Below are 23,315 nucleotides of genomic sequence, written 5' to 3'. Positions count from 1 at the left end.
ATTCTGATGCATTTTTCACATTCTTTACCAGTTCTGTCCTGCTGTTTTGTGTAACAGAGTTGTTGTGTTGCCCGTTTATCAGTTGCAAATGAAGATTGTGTGACATGAGCAAGGACAGGGTATGTTTAAAGCCTTCATTAATTTGACAACAATGTAAATATTTGTTGAAAGTGGACTTTGTACTCTGAAGGCACTGACATGCAAATTAGCTTATGCTAATTTACAAATACTGTATACGCAATGGCAGTGGGTGAAAGCAATTAAAGGCAATGCTGATGCAAGCAAGATTTTTTCTCCGAGGTTGAGTGAGATGAGAAATAGAGGTCATGGGTTAAAGGTGAAAGGTAAAATATTGAAGGGGAACCTGAGGGGAAACTCCTTCACTCAGAGAATGGTGAGAGTGCGGACTGCGCTGCCAGCAGAAATAGTGGATGCAAGTTTGACTGCAACATTTAAGAGAAGTACGTGGATGGGAGGGCTATGGTCTGGGTGAAGGTTGATTAGACTAGGCAGAATAGTAGTTTGGAACAGGCTAGATGGACTTACAAAGTGAGCGGTAGGGCACAGAGGAGTGCAGTAGAATCGAGGGATCTGGGAATACATAGAACCCTTCAGCCCACAATGTTGTCCAGACCATGTAACCTACTCTAGAAACTGCTTAGAATTTCCTTAAAGTATAGCCCTCTATTTTTCTAAGTTCCATGTTACTATCTAAGAGTCTCTTAAAAGACCCTATTGTATCTGCTTCCACCAGTATTGCTGGCAGCACATTGCACGCTCTCACCACACTCTGTGTGAAAAACTTGCCCCTGAAATCCCCCCTGTAATCCTCCCTGTATCCACTTCCAATCACCTTTGAACTATGCCCCCTTATGTTAGCCATTTCAGCCCTGGGAAAAAGCCTCTAACTAGCCATACAATCAATGCCTCTCATCATCTTATACACCTCTATCGGGTCACCTCTCATCCTCCATGATCCAAAGAGAAAAGGCCAAGTTCACTCAACCTATTCTCATAAGGTATGCTCTCCGATCCAGGCAACATCCTTGTAAATCCTCTCTGGACTCTTTCTATAATATCCACATCCTTTCTGTAGTGAGGTGACCAGAACTGAACACAGTATTCCAAGTGGGGTCTGACCAAGGTCTTATATGGATGTAACATTTCCTCACAGCTCTTGAACTCAATCCCATGGTTGATGAAGGCCATTGCACCATATGCCTTCTTTACAACACCGTCAAACTGTGCAGCAGCTTTTAGTGTCCTATGGACATGGACTCCAAGATCTCTCTGATCCTCCACACTGTCAAGAGTCTTACCATTAATATTATATTCTGTCTTCAAACTTGACCTACCAAAACGAACCACTTCGGATTTATCTGGGATAAACTCCATTTGCCACTTCTCTGCCTAGTTCTGCATCATATTGATTTCCCATTGTAACCTCTGACAACCCTCCAGACTATCCACAACACCCCCAACCATTGTGTCATCAGCAAACTTACTAACCCACCCTTCTACATTCTCATCCAGGTCATTTATATAAATCACAAAGAAGATTGGTCCCAGAACAGATCCCTGTGGAACACTATTGGTCATCAACCTCTATGCAGAATATGACCCATCTACAACCACCCTTTGCCTTTTGTGGGCAAGCCAATTTTGGATCTACAAAGCAAGGTCTCCGTGTCTCCTCCAGATCCATAATTCCTTGAAAGTGGTATTACAGGAGATAGGGTCACAAAGAAAGCTTTTGGCACATTGGCCTTCATAAATGAAAGTATTGAGTACAGGAATTGGGATGCTATGTTGAAGTTGTATAAGACCTTGGTGAGGCCAGATTTACAGTATTGTATACAGTACTCATCACCCAGCTACAGGAAGGATATCAATAAGTTTGAAAGAGTGCAGAGAAAATTTACATTATATTGCTGGGACTTGAATAGGTTAAGATACTATTCACTGGCGTGTAGAAAATTGAGAGGAGATTTGATAGAGGTTATCAAAATTATGAGGGTATCAGTAGGGTAAATGCAAGCAGGCTTTTTCCACTGAGGTTGTGTGAGACGAGAATTACATGTCATGGGTTAAGGGTAAAAGGCGAAATATTTAAGAGAAACTTAAGAGGGAACCTCTTCACTCAGAGGGTGGTGAGAGTGTGGAATGAGTGGGGTTCCATTGCAACATTGTGAATTATTACCCCACAACCATCAGGCTCCTGAAGTAGTGTGGATAACTTCAGTGATCACAACTCTGAACTTATACCACAACCTACAGACTCACTTTTAAGTACTCTAAAACCAATGGCCTCCACGGCAGTGTAGTGGATAGCACAACGTTGTTACAGCTCAGAGCGCTCAGCAGTTCCGAGTTCAATTCCAGTGTTGTCTGTGTTCTCCCCGTGAACCGCAAGGGTTTCCTCTGGCTCCTCCGGTTTCCTCCCACAGTCCAAAGACATGAGGTTAGTAGGTTCATTGTTCATTGTAAATTGTCCTGCGATTAGATGAGTGGGTTGCTGTGTGGAGTAGATAGGTGGGCTAAACGTGCCTGTTCTGTGCTGTATCTCTAAATAAAAAATAATAAATTTCAAGTTATTACCATAGAACCATCAGGCTCCTGTTTCACTCAGCTCAACTCTGAACCAATTCCACAACCAACAAACTCATTGTCAGGGACACGTTGGATGTTTGTCAGTGTTGCCTGTTTATGTATAATTTGTCATAAAATGCTATTGTATTTCCTTTTTCCTGTAAATGCCAATCAAAAATGAATCTCAAGGTGGCATATGACAGATACATACTTTGATAATAAATGTATTTATTTATTTAGTGCTACACAGCCCAATTATTCCCAGTACCCCGAGTAACCCCAACCTAATCACGAGACAGTTTACAATGACCAATTAACCTACCCGGTATGTTTTTGGACCGTGGGAGGAAGCCCACTCATCTCACAGGGAGGATGTAGAGTGGTGCTGGAATTGAACTCTGAACTGTAGAACGCCCTGAGCTGTAATAACATTGTGCTAACTGTTACGCTACCATGGCAACCATTTACTTTGACTTTGACTTGCATCGAACATAGAAAACCTACAGCACAATATAGGCCCTTCAGCCTACAATGCTGTAGGCCTAGGGTTACCTGCAGCCGTCTATTCTCCTGAGCTCCATGTACCTGTCCAGGAGTCTCTTAAAAGACCCTATTGTGTCTGCCTCCACCACCATTGCCAGCAGCCCACTCCACGCACTCACTGCTCTCTGCGTAGAAGACTTACCTCTGTACCTACTTCTAAGCACCTTAAAACTGTGCCCTCTCATGATAGCCATTTCAGACCTGGGAAAAGCTTCTGACTATCCACACAATCAATGTCTCTCATCATCTTATACACCTCTATCAGGTCACCTCTCATCCCCTGTCGCTCCAAGGAGAAAAGGCCAAGTTCACTCAAGCTATTCTTGTAAGGCATGCTACCCAATCCAGGCAACATCCTTGTAAATCTCCTCTGCCCCAATTCTGTAGTTTCCACATCCTTCCTGTAGCGAGGTTGAGCAGAACTTAGCACAGTACTCCGAGTGGGGTCTGACCAGGGTCCTATGTAGCTGTAACATTACCTCTCAGCTCTTAAACTCAATCCCACAATTGACGAAGGCCAATGCACCGTATGCCTTCTTAACCACAGAGTCAATCTGCGTAGCAGCTTTGAGTGTCCTATGGACTCGGACCCCAAGATCCTTCAGAACCTTCACACTGCCAGGAGTCTTACAATTAATACTATATTCTGCCATCATATTTGACCTACCAAAATGAACCACCTCACACTTACCTGGGTTGAACTCCATCTGCCATTTCTCAGCCAAGTTTTGCATCCTATCAATGTCCCGCTGTAACGTCTGCCAGCCCTCCACGTGATCCACAACACCCCCAACCTTTGTGTCATCGGCAAATTTATTAACCCATCCCTCCACTTCTTCATCCAGGTCATTTATAAAAATCACAAAGAGTAAGGGTCCCAGAACAGATCCCTGAGGCACACCACTGGTGACCAACCTCCGTGCAGAATATGACCTGTCTACAACCACTCTTTGCCTTCTGTGGGCAAGCCAGTTCTGGATCCACAAAGCAATATTCCCTTGGATCCCATGCTTCCTTACTTTCTCAGTAAGACTTGCATGGGGTACCTTATCAAATGCCTTGCTGAAATCCACATACACTACATCTACTGCTCTACATTCATCAATGTGTTTAGTCATATCCTCAAAAAATTCAATCAGGCTCATAAGACACGACCTGCCTTTGACCACGCTGACTATTCCTAATCATATTATACCTCTCCAAATGTTCATAAGTCCTGCCTCTCAGGATCTTTTCCATCATCTTACCAACCACTGAAGTAAGACTCACTGGTCTATAATTTCCTGGGCTATCTCTACTCCCTTTCTTGAATAAGGGAACAACATCCACAACTCTCCAATCTGTCCCCATTGATGATCATTGCCAGAGGCTCAGCAATCTCCTTCCTTGCTTCCCACAGTAGCGTGGGGTACATCTCGTCTGGTCCCTGAAACTTATCTAACTTAATGCTTTCCAAAAGCTCCAGCACATCCTCTTTCTTAATATCTATATATATTCAAGCTTTTCAATCCAGTGTAAGTCAGTCTACAATCGCCAAGATCCTTTTCCATAACGAATACTGAAGCAAAGTACAGGTTTCCCCCGCCATTCGAAGGTAGAGCGTTCCTATGAAATGGTTCGTAAGCCAGAATGTTGTAAAGCGAAGAAGCAATTACCATTTATTTATATGGGAAAATTTTGAGAGCACTCACAGACCCAAAAATAACCTACCAAATCATGCCAAATAACACATTAAACCTAAAATAACAGTAACATATAGTAAAAGCAGGAATGATATGATAAATACACAGCCTATATAAAGTAGAAATACTTTTCCACAATCATTGAGCGAAAATCTCACGCAAGCACTCTCGGCAGAAACGCGGCGCAAGCGCTGTCAGCAAAAACACAGCGCAAGCGCTCTCGGCAGAAACACTCTCTCCAGTAACCTTTAAGCTATGAAGCTGCCAAATCATACCAAATAACATGTAAAAATACACAGCCTATGTAAAGTAGAAATAATGTATGTACGGTGTAGTATCACTTAACCGGAATCAGGAAGACAGTGCCGAGCACACTGATGATGGTGTGTTAGGCTGAGTTGTTGGAGGTTGGGGTGGTGCAGTGGTCCCCACCCTCTGGGCAGCGAACCGCTACCGATCTGCAAAGCATGCAGGGGTACAGTGGTAGCTGGGAGGCACACAGCACATCTTTAAGAAAAAAGCCAAAATAGGCAAGCTAATTAATTAGGTGCCGCCCGGCACATAAATGTCGGCCCAGATCAGAGGCGATTGCCAATTGCATCGCCTCTGATCTGGGCCAACAATTACGTGCCGGGCAGCACCTAATTAATTAGCATGTTTATTTCAGCTTTTTTTAAAAGATGTGTTGTGTGCCTCCCGGCTACCGCTGCATTCTTCGCGGATCGGTATCTGTCAGCGGCCCGGGGATTGGAGTGGTGGGACACTGGGGTGTCATCTCGTCGTCTGTTTCCATCAGGGCAGGCAGGTCATCTTCTTCTATGACTGCCTGCCTTGATGTCGAAGGTTGAGGTTCATCGTCTGCTGTGGCTGATGTGGAAGGCTTGAAAAACAACAGTATGCTTGACTGCTGAGCCTCACGCATTTTTCTATCATACAGTTCTTTGTAAGCACTCAAACCATCTTACAAATATGCCCTAAACCAACGTACCCTTTCAAACTTAAAGTCGTACTTTATGATTGCAGCGAAAATCTCACGCAGTTGTTTCATGTTCAGTTCCTGGACAACTTCACTTTCAGTCTGTTCGCTACTGCATTGGGTTTCGATTGTTATCCTTTCCTTCTAACTGCATCAGCTCTTCATCTATCAGTTCTTGGTCATGGGATGCCAAAAGCTCTTCAACATCATTTTCGTCAACTTCCACAAGCGAAACTCACTATGTCCTTACTTCGTTCACCATGATCGAAGCACATAATTAAGTCTAGTTTTACGCTAAGTGTAACACCCTTACGAGCTCTTTTAGGCTTTTCCGATACCTTAGAACTCATCTTGCTAACGGCTGCTCACGGGCACATGTTTAAGCAATACCGGCAAGAATGCCGTTCTGAATCCGGGGGAGAACGGCTGCTCGGGACGCGCTGCTTTTTTCCTAACAGTGAAAACACCTTCTGTTAGCGAAAACAGGGAACTAAGGTAGGTCTTTCGTAACAGTGAGGTTTCGTAAAGCGAACATTCGAAAAGCGGGGGACACCTGTATTCAAGTACCTCTGCTAACTCCTCTGGTTCCATACACACTGTCACATTTGATTGGTCCTATTCTCTCATGTCTTATCCTCTTGCTCTTCACATACTTGTAGAATGCCTTGGGGTTTTCCTTAATCCTGCTCGCTTAGGCCTTCTCATAGCCCCTTCTGGCTCTCCTAATTTAATTTTTAATCTCCTTTCTGCTAGCCTTATAATCTAATAGATCTCTATCATTACCTATTTTTTGAGCCTTTCGTAGGCTTTTCTTTTCTTCTTGACTAGATTTTCAACAGCCGTTGTACACCACGGTTCCTGTACCCTACCATCCTTTCCCTGTCTCATTGCAGAACGCCCCATTGCAAGTATCCCCTGAACGTTTGCTACATTTCTGCCATACATTTCCCTGAGGACTTCTGTTCCCAATTTATGCTTCCAAGTTACTGCCTGATAACTTCATATTTCCCCTTACTCCAATTAAATGCTTTCCAAACTCGTCTGTTTCTATCCCTCCCCAATGTTATGTTAAAGGAGATAGAATTGTGATCACTATCTCCAAAATGCTCTCCCACTCTCAGACCTGACACCTGACCAGGTTCATTCCCCAATACCAGATTAAGTACAGCCTCTCCTCTTGTAGATTTATCTACATATTGATTTAGTCATTTTAAGAGAAGTTTGAATAGATGGGAGGGAAACAGAGGCCAAGGTCCAGTTGCAGGTTAATGGGTCTTGTTAGAGTAACAGTTCAGCATAGACTAGATGAGTTTAAGGGTCTGTTTCTGTGCTGTAGCATTCTATGATTGTGAGTCATCAAATTATATAGCAAGGAAACAGACACTTCAGCCCAGCTTGTCAATGCTAACTAAGTTGTTTCCTTGTGCTCGTCCCACCCATTTACAGCTGAAGTCAGAAGTTTACATACACCTTAGCCAAATACATTTAAACTCAGTTTTTCACTGAGGTTATGTACTTCAATTGTATCTATGTTTGGTCTGTATCCCTGTAAATCTTTCCTTATCCATGGGACTGTCTGTGGCAGAGTTCAGACACCCCCCTCCCCCAACCCCCGCCCCGACCACTTCTCCTATCTTCTAAAGGTCTCACCTTTTCAGCCACTTCTGATAAGACAATTTCACACCTGGGGAATTTGGCCTGCCTGCATTGTTAGCATACTCTTTTTACATGAGAGATTGGAGAGGAAGGGACAGTGAGCCAGTGATTTTCTGACCCACATACTCAGCCCCACTCTCACTTATCCCCCACACAATATTTGTGGAAAAGCATAAAACATAGGATGTTTGTTATGACAACACTCACAGAGGAGAAAAAGGCACAACTGGTTCATTGTAGCACTTATGTTCCATACGAGCCTCTCCCAATAAGTGAGAGTGGGGCTGAGTATGTGGGTCAGAAAATCACAGGCTCACTGTCCCTTCTTCTCCAATCTCTCATGAAAAAAGAGTATGCTAACAATGAGTTCTGACGAAGGGTCTCGGCCCGAAACGTCGACTGCACCTCTTCCTAGAGATGCTGCCTGGCCTACTGCGTTCACCAGCAAGTTTTTTGTGTGTTGCTTGAAATTCCAGCATCTGCAGATTTCCTCGTGTATGCTAACAATGGAGGCAGGTCAGATTCCCCAGATGTGAAGGTTGTCTCATCAGAAATGACTGAAAAGGTGAGATCTTTAGAAGCAACACACATCAAAGTTGCTGGTGAATGTTGGTGGAACACTAGAAACTCTAACCTCGAACGAGTGGCTGTCTACTCATTGTCTGCCTCTGATCATTTTTGAGATCAGAATCCAGATCAGTCCAGTTGTCCAAGATAGATCCTGTGAGATGCTGGCACCCAGGAACTTGAAACTGCTCACTCTTTCCACTTCTGATCCCTCAAGGAGAACTGGTGTGTGTTCGCTTGACTTCCCCTTTCTGAAATCCACAATTAATTCCTCAGTTTTACTGACTTTGAGTGCAAGGTTGTTATTGCGACACCGCTTAATCAGCTGATCTATTACTCATCACCATCTGAAATTCTGCTAACAATAGTTGTCAATCTTCAGGCCATGCCACTAATATTTGTGCTAATATTATTTTGTGCTTGTATTAGATTAGATTATGAGGACACACAGCCCTCTTTTATTGTTATTTAGTAATGCATGTATTAAGAAATGATACAATATTCCTCCGGTGCGATATCACAGAAACACAGGACAGACCAAGACTGAAAAACTGACAAAAACCACATAATTATAACATATAGTTACAACAGTGCAAGCAAACCATAATTGTATGTGCTGAATTGTAAATATATGCGCAATGTGTGACTAATGTACTGTGTCTTGCACTTTGGCCCCAGAGGAATGATGTTTATACACCAGTCATTGAAAGTGGGCATGCAGGTACAGCAGGCGGTGAAAAAGGCAAATGGTATGCTGGCATTCGGAGCAAGAGGATTCGAGTACAGGAGCAGGGAGGTACTACTGCAGTTGTACAAGGCCTTGGTGAGACCACATCTGGAGTATTGTGTGCAGTTTTGGTCCCCTAATCTGAGGAAAGACATTCTTGCCATAGAGGGAGTACAAAGAAGGTTCACCAGATTGATTCCTGGGATGGCAAGACTTTCATATGGTGAAAGACTGGATGAACTGGGCTTATACTCGTTGGAATTTAGAAGATTGAGGGGGGATCTTATTGAAACATATAAAATCCTAAAGGGATTGGACAGGCTGGATGCAGGAAGATTGTTCCCGATGTTGGGGAAGTCCAGAACGAGGGGTCACAGTTTGAGGATAAAGGGGAAGCCTTCTAGGATCGAGATGAGGAAAAACTTCTTCACACAGAGAGTGGTGAATCTGTGGAATTCTCTGCCACAGGAAACAGTTGAGGCCAGTTCATTGGCTATATTTGAGAGGGAGTTAGATATGGCCCTTGTGGCTAAAGGGATCACAGTGTATGGAGGGAAGGCAGGTACAGGGTTCTGAGTTGGATGATCAGCCATGATCACACTGAATGGCGGTGCAGGCTCGAAGGGCTGAATGGCCTACTCCTGCACCTATTTTCTATGTTTCTATGTTTTGTTTAGCTGTATACATGTGTATGGTTGAATGACAACAAATTTGAATTTGCACTTGAACCTCTTCACTCAGAGGGTGGTATGAGGGTGAAGTGAGCTGCCAGTGGAAGTGGTGGATGCAGGTTCAATTCCAACAGTTAAGAGAAGCTCGGGTAGGTATGTGGATGGGAGGTGTGTGGAGTGCTATGGGACTAGGCAGAATAATAGTTTGGCACCGACTAGATGAGTCAAAGGGTCTGTTTCTGTACTGTAGTGCTCTATGACGCTATGATATTCACCACTGTCTCCCATGCCAAATCAGCCTCTGGAGATCATGGTCATGTACCGGGAGCAAAGCTCCTGGTCTAATGAGCAGCAGTGGTCCCTGCTCTCTGTGTGTTCTGAAGCCTGGACTACCTAAAGCAGGCACCGCAGCGCACTGTAGAAAAACTCTGTCTGCAAAATCTGAAACACGCGATTCTGCAGATGCTGGAAATCCGTCGTAACACACACAAAATGCTGGAAGAACTCAACAGATCAGTCTCACTCAGCATCAATGGAGAGGAATAAAGAGTCTTCGTTTCAGGCTGAGACCTTTCATCAGGACAGTTACTGCAAATTGCTCCCAAGTTTGCTGGAGTCCTGATTATAGACAGATTCCTGAACTAGGTACTCTCTTCCATGCTCTGTCAAGGAAATTACCAGGTGAACAGGAAAAGATTTATAGTTTCCTTGAAGGTGGTTCTTGAACCAACTTTAAAAGTTCAAAGTAAATTTATGATCAGAGTAAATATCTTATTACAGTTAATTAGGACATATTGGAACCATACGTTTTGGCCCAATTAAGTGGCTGCCCCAATTATCTGAAGGGGAGGGAACGTCGACTCAGACCACGAGAGGCCTGCATCGGGCATTTTCATGCTTTACAAGGTGCAGATTGGAAGTCTGTGTGGGGCACCACTGCTCGCACAGACACTAGAGCAATGTGTGGTTAAGTGCCTTGCTCAAGGACACAAACACGTTGCCACAGTTGAGGCTCGAACTAGCGACTTTCAGATCACTAGACGAATGCCTTAACCACTTGGCCACGTGCCCAACACCAATTATCTGAAGTTTCATGAAAATAATTAAAAAGGTATATAAAAGACAAATTACTGTTTAACTGCATATCAAATTATGTATTTAAATGAAATACAGAACAAATTAAACTGCATTAGTTAGTATGGTTACCAACAAAGGAATTCATTGACTGTACGCTGGCATAGTACTTGATTGGTAAACTATCCATTCTTAGCTGCTTAAAGCATCAAGCTTCCTGCCTGTGGCCATCGAACTTTGCAGCTCCTCCCGTGGAGGGTCAGACACCCTGAGCCAATAGGCTGGTCCTGGACTTATTTCCATCTGGCATAGTTTGCATTTTGTTGTTTGATTGTTTGTGGTTTTTGTATTGCTATATTTATGCTCTATTCTTGATTGGTGCGGCTGTAAAGAAACCCAATTTCCCTCGGGATCAATAAAGTATATCTATCTATCTATCAAGGTTTAACACTTTTCCCAATAACCAACAATTTATTTTTATCAGTTCCTGACATATTTGAACAACACACCGCAGTTATATGCTCATCGCTTTCTTTGAACCTGATAGTTCTACGTTTTTGAAGCAAAGGGAACTGTCTGGCGTGGCACAAAAGAAGGCCTATTATAGATATCATTGTAGATATCATCTGCACAAAATGTTTGAAGCAAGTCAGGAAGTTTTGTATATTTCCGTGTTACTGCTTCTTTCTCACGGTGTGCTGTCTTGAATTTAATGTGGTAGGTACGTTTCCATTGAGACACCCAACCATCTGTTACTTTAAACTCTTTATGGCCCAGCTTCTCAGCCTGCTCCTCTGACTTGTTTTTTAACATTGGTCCACGGACACATACTTCATGCTGTTACAATGGAAAAGCATTGATTGATGGCCTTCTTCAACATCTGGACCCTTACCTTTAACGCTTTTGTTTTTGGGATGTTCCTTGTGTAATGTCCGTTCTTCTCACAGTTTATCTTGCTGATGTGTCAAGCGTGAAATAGTAGATTTCATCACTCTAGTTATCTCTGCCAGCTGACGACGAGGGGTGTTAGGTGGATGGCTTTTAATTTGGTCCAATGGGGTAATATTTTTGGCTGGTGTCAAATCTTTTCATGGCAAGGGTCTCAAAAAATTTTAAAGTAAAAAAGAAACCCAAAATATCAAAAATCACTGCTTTTTGAATCAGTCTCTGTCGATCCAAATGAATAACTTCACACAAGCACATGCAACTGACACAACTGCTCGCTCTAAGTGCGGTATAATGACTAACAGCCACAAAAGTGCACGTGACTGACTGCCTCCTATCCTAATTAAGTGGCATAGTGTCCCAACTAAACAAAGGGAATCCAGGCTATTTTCTCAATTTGTTTTTGTTCCTTAAGAGTTGTTCCAAATAAGCAGCTGTCCCAATTAACCCATGGTCCAATTAACTGTAATCCACTGTACTACCTTGAGAGTCTTGTGGGCATGCACAGTAAAACTGAGAAATTTCAAAGAAATAATGAAAAGCTCCATACAAACACTGACAAACAGCCACTGTACAAAAGAAGACAAACTGTAAATAATAATAAAAATAAAAAACAAGTAATTAAATAATACTGAGAACATGAGTTGTCGAGTCAGAAAGTGAGCCTGTAGGCTGTGGAATCAGTTCAGTGTTGAGGTGAGTGAAGTTATCCAGACCAGTACAGGACCCTAATGCTCGGAGGGTAGTAACTGTTTCCGAACCTGGAGGTGTGGGACTGAAGCCTCAGTGGTGCCTCAACCTGCAGACTCGCCTTCAATTCATGTTCTCAGCCTCATTTTAACTTGCACAATTTGTCATTTTTGCATTTTTTTTGCCAGTATTTGTTTATGTAAAGTTTTTCATAAATTCTGTTGTATTTCTTTATTTTCCTGTAAATGCCTGCAAGAAATGAATCTCAGTGGTGACATATACTTTGATAATAAATCTACTTTGACTTTGAACCAACTTGCAAAACCCACGTTGCTAGGATTTAACAACACTCTGCACTTCATCACTTTGTGCTACAATAGACCAATTTTTGTTAAAATTGGGTATAGTTTGTTTTTCTTGTGAATGTTGCTTATTTTAATTTTTATTCAGTTTTAGAGATACAGCACATAACAGGCCATAATGGTCCAACAACCCCATGGTGCCCAATTTCACACATATGACCAATTAACCTACTAATCCATACATCTTTGGACAGTGGGAGGGAACTGGAGCACTTGGATGAAACCCACGCGATCATGGGAAGAACATACAAACTCCTTACCAACATGATAGGATTGGAACCCCGATCTTATAGCTGGCTCTGTAAAGCGAAGCATTAACTGCTGCCCTACGGTGCCGGCCTATCTGATGCTATACGTATAAGGACAGACGAGCCGGGATTGTGAAGGGTAAGTGTGACACTGGAGCTGGAGCTGGAGCTGAAGTGTGACACTGTACAATTTGAATGAGGGCCAACATCGACTCCTGCCAATGCAACCACAGCACTGACTAGGAAGAAAGACCCAGCTTGCTGGATGAAGGCAGATTCCCTCCCACAGCCACAGCTCTGTATAAACCCTTCGTGAATCTTGCGACTAGAAGAATTGCAAGCGTCAAACATTTCAGGTTTATCAAGTTTAGAAAGTAGGGTTTGAAGAAGTTTAAGCTTCTGAACAGTTAATTTAAAGCAAAGTGGTGCACGAATGTCTCTTAAAAGTCCCTAATGTATCTGCCTCTACCACCAGCCCAGGCAGCACATTCTAGACACCCACCATTCTCTGTGTAAAAAAAAATCTTCCCCCTCAAGTCTCCTTTGAATTTACCCCCTCAGGTTCTACAAACCCTTGCAACTGTTCTTCCAACAAGCAGAGAAGTTGTTGGCTATCACAAAGTCCCAACACTGACCGCTTTGTTCTTGAACCAGCCGGCACAACCCTACTCACTACAGTATGAAAGGTCAGTTTTATTTGTCACATGAACATCAAAACAATGAAATGTGTCAAATCAACTATGACTGTTTTGATCACTTGGCACTAACCTGGACTTGGTTGCTTTTTTCCTTCTGATTGTTCTCATATAAGTTTGTATAATTCACATATAAATTTATTTTGCTTGTGATGCTGTGTGTCTGTGATGCTGCTGCAGGGTTTTCATTACACCTATGGTATGTGTAACCTGTAACAAGAGGCTGGATAAACTTAGGTTGTTTTCTCTGGCGTGGTGGAGGCCGAGGGGAGATCTGATAGAGGTTTATAAGGATATGAGTCAACAGACAGTATCTTTTTCCCAGGGTTGTAATGTCTAATAGCAGAGGGTATGCTTCTAAGGTGAGGGGGTGATTTCAAAGGAGATGTGAGGGGCAAATTTTTTTACACATAGTGGTGTGTGCCTGGAATATGCTGCCTAGGGTGGTAGTAGAGGCAGATACATTCAGGATTTTTAAGAGACGTTTAGATTTTCACATGAATATGAGGAAAATGGTGGGATATGAACATTATGTAGGCAGAAGGGATTCGTTTAGTTGGCAATTTGATTACTATTTTAATTGGCTCAGCACGACATCGTTTGCTAACGGGCCTGTTCCTGTGCTGTACTGTTGTCTGTTTTATGTTCTGTGTCATACACGTGCACATGCGGATGACAATAACTCTGACTTTGATAGTGAAGCTCTCCCCAACTTCTGGGAATCTCTGGCCCATGAACTGCAGGGTAATCTTCGCGATGGTATTGAGAACCGTGAGAAAGTGCATTGGAAGCGCACAGAAGCCTCTTGTCAGAGGCAGACCAGTCAAACCACCCATCTACTCATCCTTTGGCCACTACCTACCTCATCGATGGAGGAGCTGTGGTTACCACATTGGCACCCACCGCACAATACTTCATTATTTCAGTAGGTGAGTTAGGCTACCTTTCATTCGGAGTTTGAGGAGATATGGTGTGTCACCAAAGACAAGCAAATTTCTACAGATGTACCGTGGGGAGCATTCTAACAGGTTGCATCGCTGTCTGGCACAGAGGGGCCACTGCGCAGGATCAGAAAAAGCCGCAGAGGGTTGTAAACTCAGCCAGCTCCGTCTGGACACCAGTCTCCCCAGCATCTAGGACTTACCCTCTTCTCATTACTAGCATCAAGGCAAGGTACTGGAGCCTGAAGACACACACTCAATGTTTTAGGAACAGCTTCTTCTCCTCCGCCATCAGATTTATGAACAGCTGATGAACCCATGAACGTTACCTCACTTTTTCTATTTAGCAACATATGTCAGTGAGAATTAACTTGATGTCACCGGTGGGAAGCACAGTCATCCTCTATACCGAGGGAGTGCATAAGACATTCTTGCTTCTGAAACAGATGGTTCCTGTTTTCAGTTCCCATTCTACAGACGCAAGCAGAAAAATCCCAGGCTGATACTCCAAAGTAGTACTGAGGGAGTGCTACTCAGGGAACATCTTTAGATGCTGTGCTAAATCACAACGTACGCAGAATGATGGTACGGTAGCCTAGCAATTGGCGTGATGCTAATATAGCGTCAGGAACCCGTGTTCATTCACGCTGCTGTCTGTAAGGAGTTTGTACGTTTTCCAGTGAACGTGTGAGTTTCCTCTGGGTGCTTCAGTTTCCTCTCCTATTACAGATACATTCTGTACATGTTAATGAGTTAATTGGTTTCCTGGGTGTAATAGAGTGGTGTGAGCTTGTTGGGCAAGAAAGTCCTGTTACCATGATGAGTATGAAAGGCAGTGAAAACTACTTAGAAGAAAAACTCGGTGGTCACTCTGTATCCCACACCATTATTTCTCAAATAGCATCTACTTAAATAAAAAAATGTGCCATGTGGTTTCTTGCTGTGAACAAAATGGCTGCCGTGTTTCTGACATCACAATAGTGGCTATAATGTATTTTTGGTATTTCTGAAAGGAACACGAGGCACTTTAGAAAATGAAATATATAATTACTTCTTCAAGCATTACTCATTATAAAAATGATCTGTTATGTTCCTTCAGGATGGCTGCGCGTTGCTTCTGGGATGCTGACACAGATAATTTTGCACAGGCAGTGTTCATGAATGTAAGTGAAACAATCAGGTTTATTATCACAGACATATGTTGTGAAACTTACTGTTTTGTGGCAGCGGTACATAAACTTTTCTATAAATAACAATAAGGTAGTTAAGCCCGTTAACCCCTACTGAGGCATAGGCTGCCAAAAGCAGAGGCCAGAGTCCTCTGTCCTGGGCTGGTTTTTCAAGTTGTCCCCAGGTGTAGCTCATCTTCGAAGATCCTCTCTCTCCCAAAGATGTGGTCTTCAGAGATTCTGTCGCTGTTTCTGTAGCTCTGGGTTTACACCGATGGGGCTGCTCGCCGCATGCCCAGCCCTCCTCCTTTCGCAGCCAGGCCTGAACCGTCCAAGGGGCATTTCAATTACAATAAGAATATATCAAAAATTACGTAAGTAATACAAAAGAGAGCAAGATAAAGAGTAGTATTCGTGGGCTCGTGGATCGCTCAGAAATCGGATGGCAGAGGGGAAGAAGCTGTTCCTGAAATGTTGAGTGTAGGTCTTCAGGCTCCCGTACCTCCTCTGTTATGGTAGTAATAAGAAGAGGGCATGTCCTGGGTGGTCATGATCCTTTGTGACGGTTGCTGCCTTCCTGAAGCATTGCCTTTTGAAGATGTCCTCAATGGTAGAGAAGGTTGTGTCCATGATGGAGGGGGCTGCATCCTTTTCCAATCCTGTGCATTGGAGCCCCCACACCAGACAGTCATGCAATCAGTCAGAGTGCTCTCCACAGTCCACCTGTAGAAATTTGCAACTGTCTTTGTTAATGTAGCAAATACATTGTAGCACACACAAAATACTGGAGGAGCTCTGTAGGTCAGGAAAGGAATGAACAGTTGATGTTGGGACAAGACCCTTCAGCAGTCCTCAGAGATTTGGAGAATCCAGACTCTCATATCTTTTGGACTGTTAGTACCTCAACACTATTTTAATACACTTTTTAAAGATGTGACATATGTTCCAATTATTTTTTTTATTAATTACATATTGAGGGCAGCATGGTAGTGTATCAGTTAGCGTAATGATTTACAGTGCCAGGAAACCTGGTTAAATTCCCACTTCTTTCTCTAAGGAGTTTGTATGTTTTCCCTTTGACCATGTTGGTTTCTTCTGGGTGTTCTGGTTTCCTCCCACATTAGTAACGTGGGCATGCTATGTTGGCACTGGAAACATGGTGGCATTTGCTGGCTGCCCCAGCACATCCTTGGACTGTGTTGGTTGTTGGTGGAAACAATGCATTTTACTGTCAGTGTTTAAATATTTGAATGTACATGTGATAAATAACACCAATCTTTCTTTATCTATCTTTCCCAGTGAGCCAGGGTATGGGGGTTCACAAAGAGTGAATTTTCAGAATATCTCTATATGTGGCCATTATCATGGCTGTGTGTGGCTGTTTGTACTGGGCCAATTGGCTGTCACATACCCTAAATTACAATAGTGACTCCTTCATTAACTGCAATGTATGTTGTCAACTCTAGAAGTCATGAAAGACTCTGAAGGATGGCAAGTCATTTTTCTGGGTTAATGTAAACAGTTCCAGTGCCTTACCACAGGAATGGAAGATAATGATTCCAGGAAGGTTAAGGCAGTTGGTATTTTTATTGGATCTTGTTTGACTGTGTAATGAAGGTATTTTAAAATTTGTTCCTTATTCTTTTCTGATTCAGCAGTAATCAAATGATTCACTGTACACACATTAAAGGTTATAAAATGTACTTTATTAGAACTATATCAAGAATAAAGAAAGTACTTTATTATAATTATATAAAGATGGTTGGAACAGCCATTGTTGGAGTGGAGCAGTGTTAGAGTGGTCTGACATTGACTCAATAGGTTTGAGTGAGAACAGGCTTGGGCAAGTACAGACTCAGACTCTTAGTAAATTCCTAGTAAGTTTTTTTTCCAGTTAGCACATAGCTACTGTTGAGAATGGGTCCAGGGTTAGTGGTATGTACCTTGTGTGAGATGTGGAAACTTTGGGAAACCTCTAATCTTCCTGATAACTACATCTGCATGAAGTACACCGAGCTGCTGTTCCTGAGAAACTGTGTTAAGGAACTGGAGCTGCAGGTCAATGACGTTTGGCTCATAGGAGCTACAGGGAGGTAGTCACCCCTAAGCTGCAGGAGGCAGGTACCTGGGTGACTGTTGGGACAGGGAAATGGGATAGGCAGCCAGTGCGGAGTACTCCTGTGGCATTCCCCTCATTACTAAGTATATTGCTTTGGATACTGTTGGGGGGAGGGGATGACCTAGCAGAGGAAAGCAACAGTGAGCAGCCTCTGGCACTGAGTCAGGCTCTGTGGCTCAGAAGGGAAGGGGGGAGAAGAGGAGAGGGGTAGTGATAGGGGATTCCATAGTTATGGGAGCAGATGGCACATATTGGTACCAATATAGGAAATGGGAAGGGGTCCTGAAGAGAGAATATAAGAGGTTAGGGAGAAAGCTGAAAAGCAGGACCTTCAAGGTAGTAATCTCTGGATTACTTCCTGTGCCATGTGCCAGTGAGGGTAAGTATAGGCAGCTAGTGCATATCTCAGTGGTCGTTCTTCTCAATAATAAGTATACTATTTTGGAGACCGTTTGGGGGGGGGGGAGCGGGGAACCTACCAGAAGAAGCTGTAGCGAGCAGGTCTGTGGTACCGAGTCTGGATCTGTGATACAGAGGGAAAGGGGTGAGGAGGTGAGCTGTGGTGATTGGGGATGCATTGGTTATGGAAACAGAAGGGAGGTTCTGTAGATGAGAACGAGATTCCCGGATGGTTTGTTGTTAGGGTCAGGGATATCTCAGATCTAGTCCTCAACATTTCTTAAATGGCTGTGGTTGACATGGGAAGGATGGGTGACAAGGTCCTGCAAAGTGAATTCAGGGAGTTAGGTGCTAAGTTAAAGGACAGGACAGGTTGTGATCTCAGGATTCCTACTTGTGTCACTTGCCAGTGAGGCCAGAAATAAGAAAATCATACAGTTTAACACGTGGCTAAGGAGATGGTGCAGGAGAGAGGGCTTTAGGTTTTTGGATCACTGTGCTCTCTTGCAGGAAAGGTGGGACCTGTACAGAAGAGACAGTTTGAGCGTTAACTGGAGGAGATTTAATATCCCAGCAGAAAAGTTTGCTAGAGCTGCACAGTGGGGGAGGGGAGGAGGTTTAAACTAGAGTTGCAGGGGGATGGGAACCAGAACAAACAGTGGACTGGTTGTGGAGAAAGATGTTGTGAAGCTTACATACAGGGTCCAGAATCAAATGGTTGAGCATGGGGGGACTAATGTTCTGAGCTGCGTATTGTTCAATGCAAGAAGTATTGTAGGAAAGGCAGATGAGCTTACAGCATGGAACAGCACGTGAAATTATGACATTGTAGCCATTAGTGATGGTTACAGGAGGGACAGGACTGGCAGCTCAGTGTCCCGGATGTTTTGGATGTGTTAGAGCAGGAGGGATTAAAGCAGGAGGGGTGGCATTACTAGTCAGGGAAAATGTAATTTCAGTGTTCCATAAGGACAGACTGGAGAACTTGCCTAGTGAGGCGTTATGGAGAAAAGTGAGTAATAAGAAAGGTATGGGATTATATTATAGACCACTCAACAGTAGAGGAGCAAATTTGTAGAGTAACCACAGACTGTTGCAAGAAACATAAGATTGAGATTCTAAATTTGAGAGGCCAGTTCTGATGGCATCAGAAAGGATCTAGCAAGTGTGGATTGGGACAGACTGTTTTCTGGCAAAAGTGTACTTGGTAAGTAGAAGGTCTTCAAAAGTGAAATTTTGAGATTACGGAGTTTGCATGTTCCTGTCAGAATAAAAGGCAAGGATAACAGGTTTATGGATTAATTTTCGAGAGATATTGAGGCCCTGGTTAAGAAAAAGAAAGAGGTGCATAGCAGGTATAGACAGGCTGGAACAAATGAGGTAGTTGAGGAGTATAAGAAATGCAAAAGAATGCTGCCTGAGGCAAATCAGGGTGGATAAATCCCCAGTGCCTGACAAGGTGTTCCCTTGGACCCTATAGGAAGCAAGTGCGGAAACTGCCGGGGCCCTATTTAAAGCATCTGTAGCTACAGGTGAAGTGCTGGAGGATTGGAGGATAGCTAATTTTCCATTGTTTAAGAAAGTCTCTATCAATAAACCAGGAAATTATAGGCTGGTGAGCCTGACATCAGTAGTGTGAAAGTTATTGGTTGAATGGTATTCTAAGGGACCGGATATATGAATATTTGGATAGATATGGACTGATTATAGATAGTCAGCATGGCTTCATGTGTGGTAGGTCATATCTAACCAATCTTATAGAGTTTTTTGAGGAAATTACCAGGAAATTGGATGAAGGCAAGGCAGTGGATATTGTCTGCTTTTAGCAAAGTCTTTGACAAGATCCCATTTGGAAGGTTGGTCAAAATGGTTCAGTCACTCAGCATTTAAGATGAGGTAGTAAACTGGATTAGACATTAGCTTTGTGAGTGAAGCCAGAGAGTGGTTGTAGATGATTGCCTCTCTGACTGGAGGCCTGTGACTAGTGGTGTGCCACAGGATTCGATGCTGGGTCCTTTCCTGTTCATTAATGGTCTGATGATAATGTGGTTAACTGGATCAGCAGATTTGCAGATGACAAGATTGGAGATGTAGTGGAAAGAGAGGAAGGCTATCATGACTTACAGTGGGCACTGCATTAGCTAGAAAAAATGGGCTGACAAATGGCAGATGGAATTTAATGCAGACAAGTGAGAGGATTTGCACTTTGGGAGGATCAACCAGGTTATATCTTACGGGGTGAGCAGTAGGGCACTGAGGAGTGTGGTAGAACAACAGGATTTGGGAATACAGGTACGTAATTCAATGAAAGTGCCATCACAGGTAGGCAGAGTTGTAAAGAAAGCTTTTGGTACATTGGCCTTCATAAATCAATTTATTAAGTACAGGAGTTGGGATGTTAATATGTTGAAGTTGTATAAGATGCTGGTGAAGCCTAATTTGGAGTATTGTGTGCAGTTTTGGTCACCTACTTACAGAAAAGATGTAAATAACATTGAAAGAGTGCAGAGATAATTTATAAGGATGTTGCTGGTACTTGAGGACCTGAGTTATAGGGAAAGGTTGAATAGGTTAGGATTTTATTCCCTAGAACATAGAAGACTGAGGGGAGAACTGTAGAATTAGAGGTCATGGGTTAAGGGTGAAAGGTGAAATGCTTAAGGGGAACATCTTCATACAGAGGGTGATGAGAGTGTGGAATGAGCTGCCAGTGCAAGTGTTAGATGCAGGTTTAATTTCAGCATTTCAAACATTTGGATAGATATATAAGGATGGGAGGGGTAGGGAGGGGTATGAAGGGAGGGCTGTGGTCACATTGATAGAACTAGGCAGATTAATTGGGCCTCTTTCTGTGCAGTTGTGTTCTATGACTATGACTCTGTAATAGGAAGAAATAAACAAAATAACATTTTTCATCCACTTAAAAAAACTGATCTGTACATTGCTGGAGGGAACCACAGATGTTCCACAACATTTCATGTAGCCTTCTACCTCTGCCCTAGCACTGGTTACGTCCCAGTTCTGAGGGAAGATTCCAATTTGCTCCAAGGAGGTGTGTTCCTCTTGGAGGTATTTCTCCTCTTGCTTTCCCATGGGACAGGACCAGGAGCTATCTGCACCTGCAGAATCATCTTTCCCTTCTTAAACAAACATGTTTTTCACCATCATCTCAGGTTCAAGTTTCTCTTATTTAGAGATACATTGCCAAACAGGCCCTTCTGACCTAAAGAGCCACGTCACCCACCCACTTAACCTGAGCCCAATCACAGGACAATTCGCAATGACCAATTAACCTACCAACTGGCACATCCGCTCATGGGAACAACATACAAGCTTCTTACGGAGAACATCAACCCTGCATGAATAACACCAAATGAAGCAAAGTTCCTCTAGATCAAGGTACACAACACAGTACATATAACTCACACACAACCCATTAAAGTAATATTAGCTAATATTATCTTTTCTCAAGGCTGTAGACTGGTACTCAAACTATGTTCTCAAAATGTGTCTATGGATTTTCACAAAACATTCCCACATCCCAGACTAACACCACTTTGCAATTGGATCCTTGACTTCTTAACTGGAAGACCACAATCCGTGCGGATTGGTGGTAATATCTCCTCCTCACTGACGATCAACACTGGTACACTGCGGGTGTGTGGTTAGCCCACTGCTCTACTCTCTCTCTACCCATGACTGTGTGGCTAGGCATAGCTCAAATACCATCTATAAATTTGCTGATGATACAATAATTGTTGGTAGAATCTCAGATGGTGACAAGAGAGCATATAGGAGCGAGATATGCCAACTAGTAGGGTGGTGTCGCAGCAACAACTTGGCACTCAACATAAGTAAGATGGAAGAGCTGATTATGGACTTCAGGAAGGGTAAGATGAAGGAACACATACCAATACTCACAGAGGGATCAGAAGTGGAGAGAGTGAGCAGTTTCAGGTTCCTGGGTGTCTGAGGACCTAACCTGTCCCAACACATCGATGCAGTTATAAAGAAGACAAAACAGTGACTATACTTCATTAGGAGTTTGAAGATAAGTGATATGTGAACAAAAACACTCAAAAACATCTATAGATGTACCATGGAGAGCATTCTGACAGGCTGCATCACTGTCTGGTATGTGGGGGCTACTGCTGCAGAGAGTTGTAAACTTAGTCAGCTCCATCTTGGATACTAGCCCTCAAAGTAGCCAGGACATCTTCAAGGAGCGGTGTCTCAGAAAGGCAGCGTCCATTATTAAGGACCTCCAGCACCCAGGGCATGCCCTTTTCTCACTGTTACCATCAGGTAGGGGGTACAGAAGCCTGAAGGCACACACTCAGTGATTCAGGAACAGCTCCTTCCCCTCTGCCACATGATTCCTAAATGGACATTGAACTCTTGAACACTACCTCACTTTTTAAGTATATATTATTTCTGTTTTTTGCATGATTTTTTATCTATTCAATATACGTATTCTGTTATTGATTTATTTATTTATTAATTAATTATTATTTTATTTATTCTACATTATGTATTGCATTGAACTGCTGCTGCTAAGTTAACAAATTTCACAACACATGCTGGTGATAATAAACCTGATTCTGATTCTGACAAACTCAAGAGAATCTGCAGATGCTGGAAATCCAGACCCACACACTCAAAATGCTGGAAGAACTCTGCAGGTCAGGCAGCATGTATGGAAATGAGTAGTTGATATTTTGGGCTAAATTCCTTCATTAGTTCTGGGAAGGAAGGGGGAAGATGCCAGAATAAGAAGGTTGGGAGGAGGGGAAGGATTACCAGCTGGAAAGTGGTAGGTGAAGCCGGGTGGATGGGGGAGGAGGGAACGAAGTGAGGAGCTGGGAGCTGTCTTACAAACTTCCATTTTGTGTTACACACTTTAGCGCACACCAAGGAGGGATGGAATTTAACTCTTTTCTTACAGATAAGCTCCATGCCATCATCATCAGTATGTGGTGTGTTGTACAACGTAGCGATCATGGTCTTTGACTATGGTTGTTCTTGGCAAATTTTTCTGCAGAAGTGCTTTGCCGTTGCCTTCTGGACAGTGTCCTTACAAGACGGGTGACCCCAGCCATTATCAATACTCTTCAGAGGTTGTCTGCCTGGTGTCAGTGGTCGCATAATCCTGATCGGGGTTAGTTATAATGATAGTCATAGTCATACTTTATTGATCCCGGGGGAAATTGGTTTAGGGGGTAGTGTTGGCTAAGCAGGTGCTACACCTTGCCCAAGGGTGAC

At 43.1% G+C, this 23,315-nt stretch overlaps 1 protein-coding gene across 3 annotated transcripts in view; it reads left to right on the top strand.

Annotated features, from left to right (window-relative positions):
* LOC134345113 (dynein light chain Tctex-type protein 2B-like) overlaps positions 1 to 23,315 on the top strand; it is a 68,956-nt gene that overhangs the window by 42,416 nt on the left and 3,225 nt on the right. Inside the window, exons 4-5 of one of the 3 annotated variants that reach the window (XR_010017604.1) lie at positions 13,292 to 13,416; positions 15,466 to 15,529. The exons of 1 other annotated variant lie outside the window; for it this stretch is intronic. Coding sequence is in view for 1 of the 2 variants with exons in the window: in XM_063045286.1 (XP_062901356.1) it covers positions 15,466 to 15,529 (64 nt within the window). In the remaining variant the exon portion in view is untranslated. The remainder of the gene's footprint in view (positions 1 to 13,291; positions 13,417 to 15,465; positions 15,530 to 23,315) is intronic. One more of the 3 variants, XM_063045286.1, reaches the window with a different exon arrangement.

The sequence above is a fragment of the Mobula hypostoma genome, chromosome 4 (genome assembly GCF_963921235.1).
Source record: "Mobula hypostoma chromosome 4, sMobHyp1.1, whole genome shotgun sequence".
Lineage (NCBI taxonomy): Eukaryota > Metazoa > Chordata > Chondrichthyes > Myliobatiformes > Myliobatidae > Mobula > Mobula hypostoma.
This window is presented reverse-complemented; position numbering and strand designations above follow the sequence as displayed.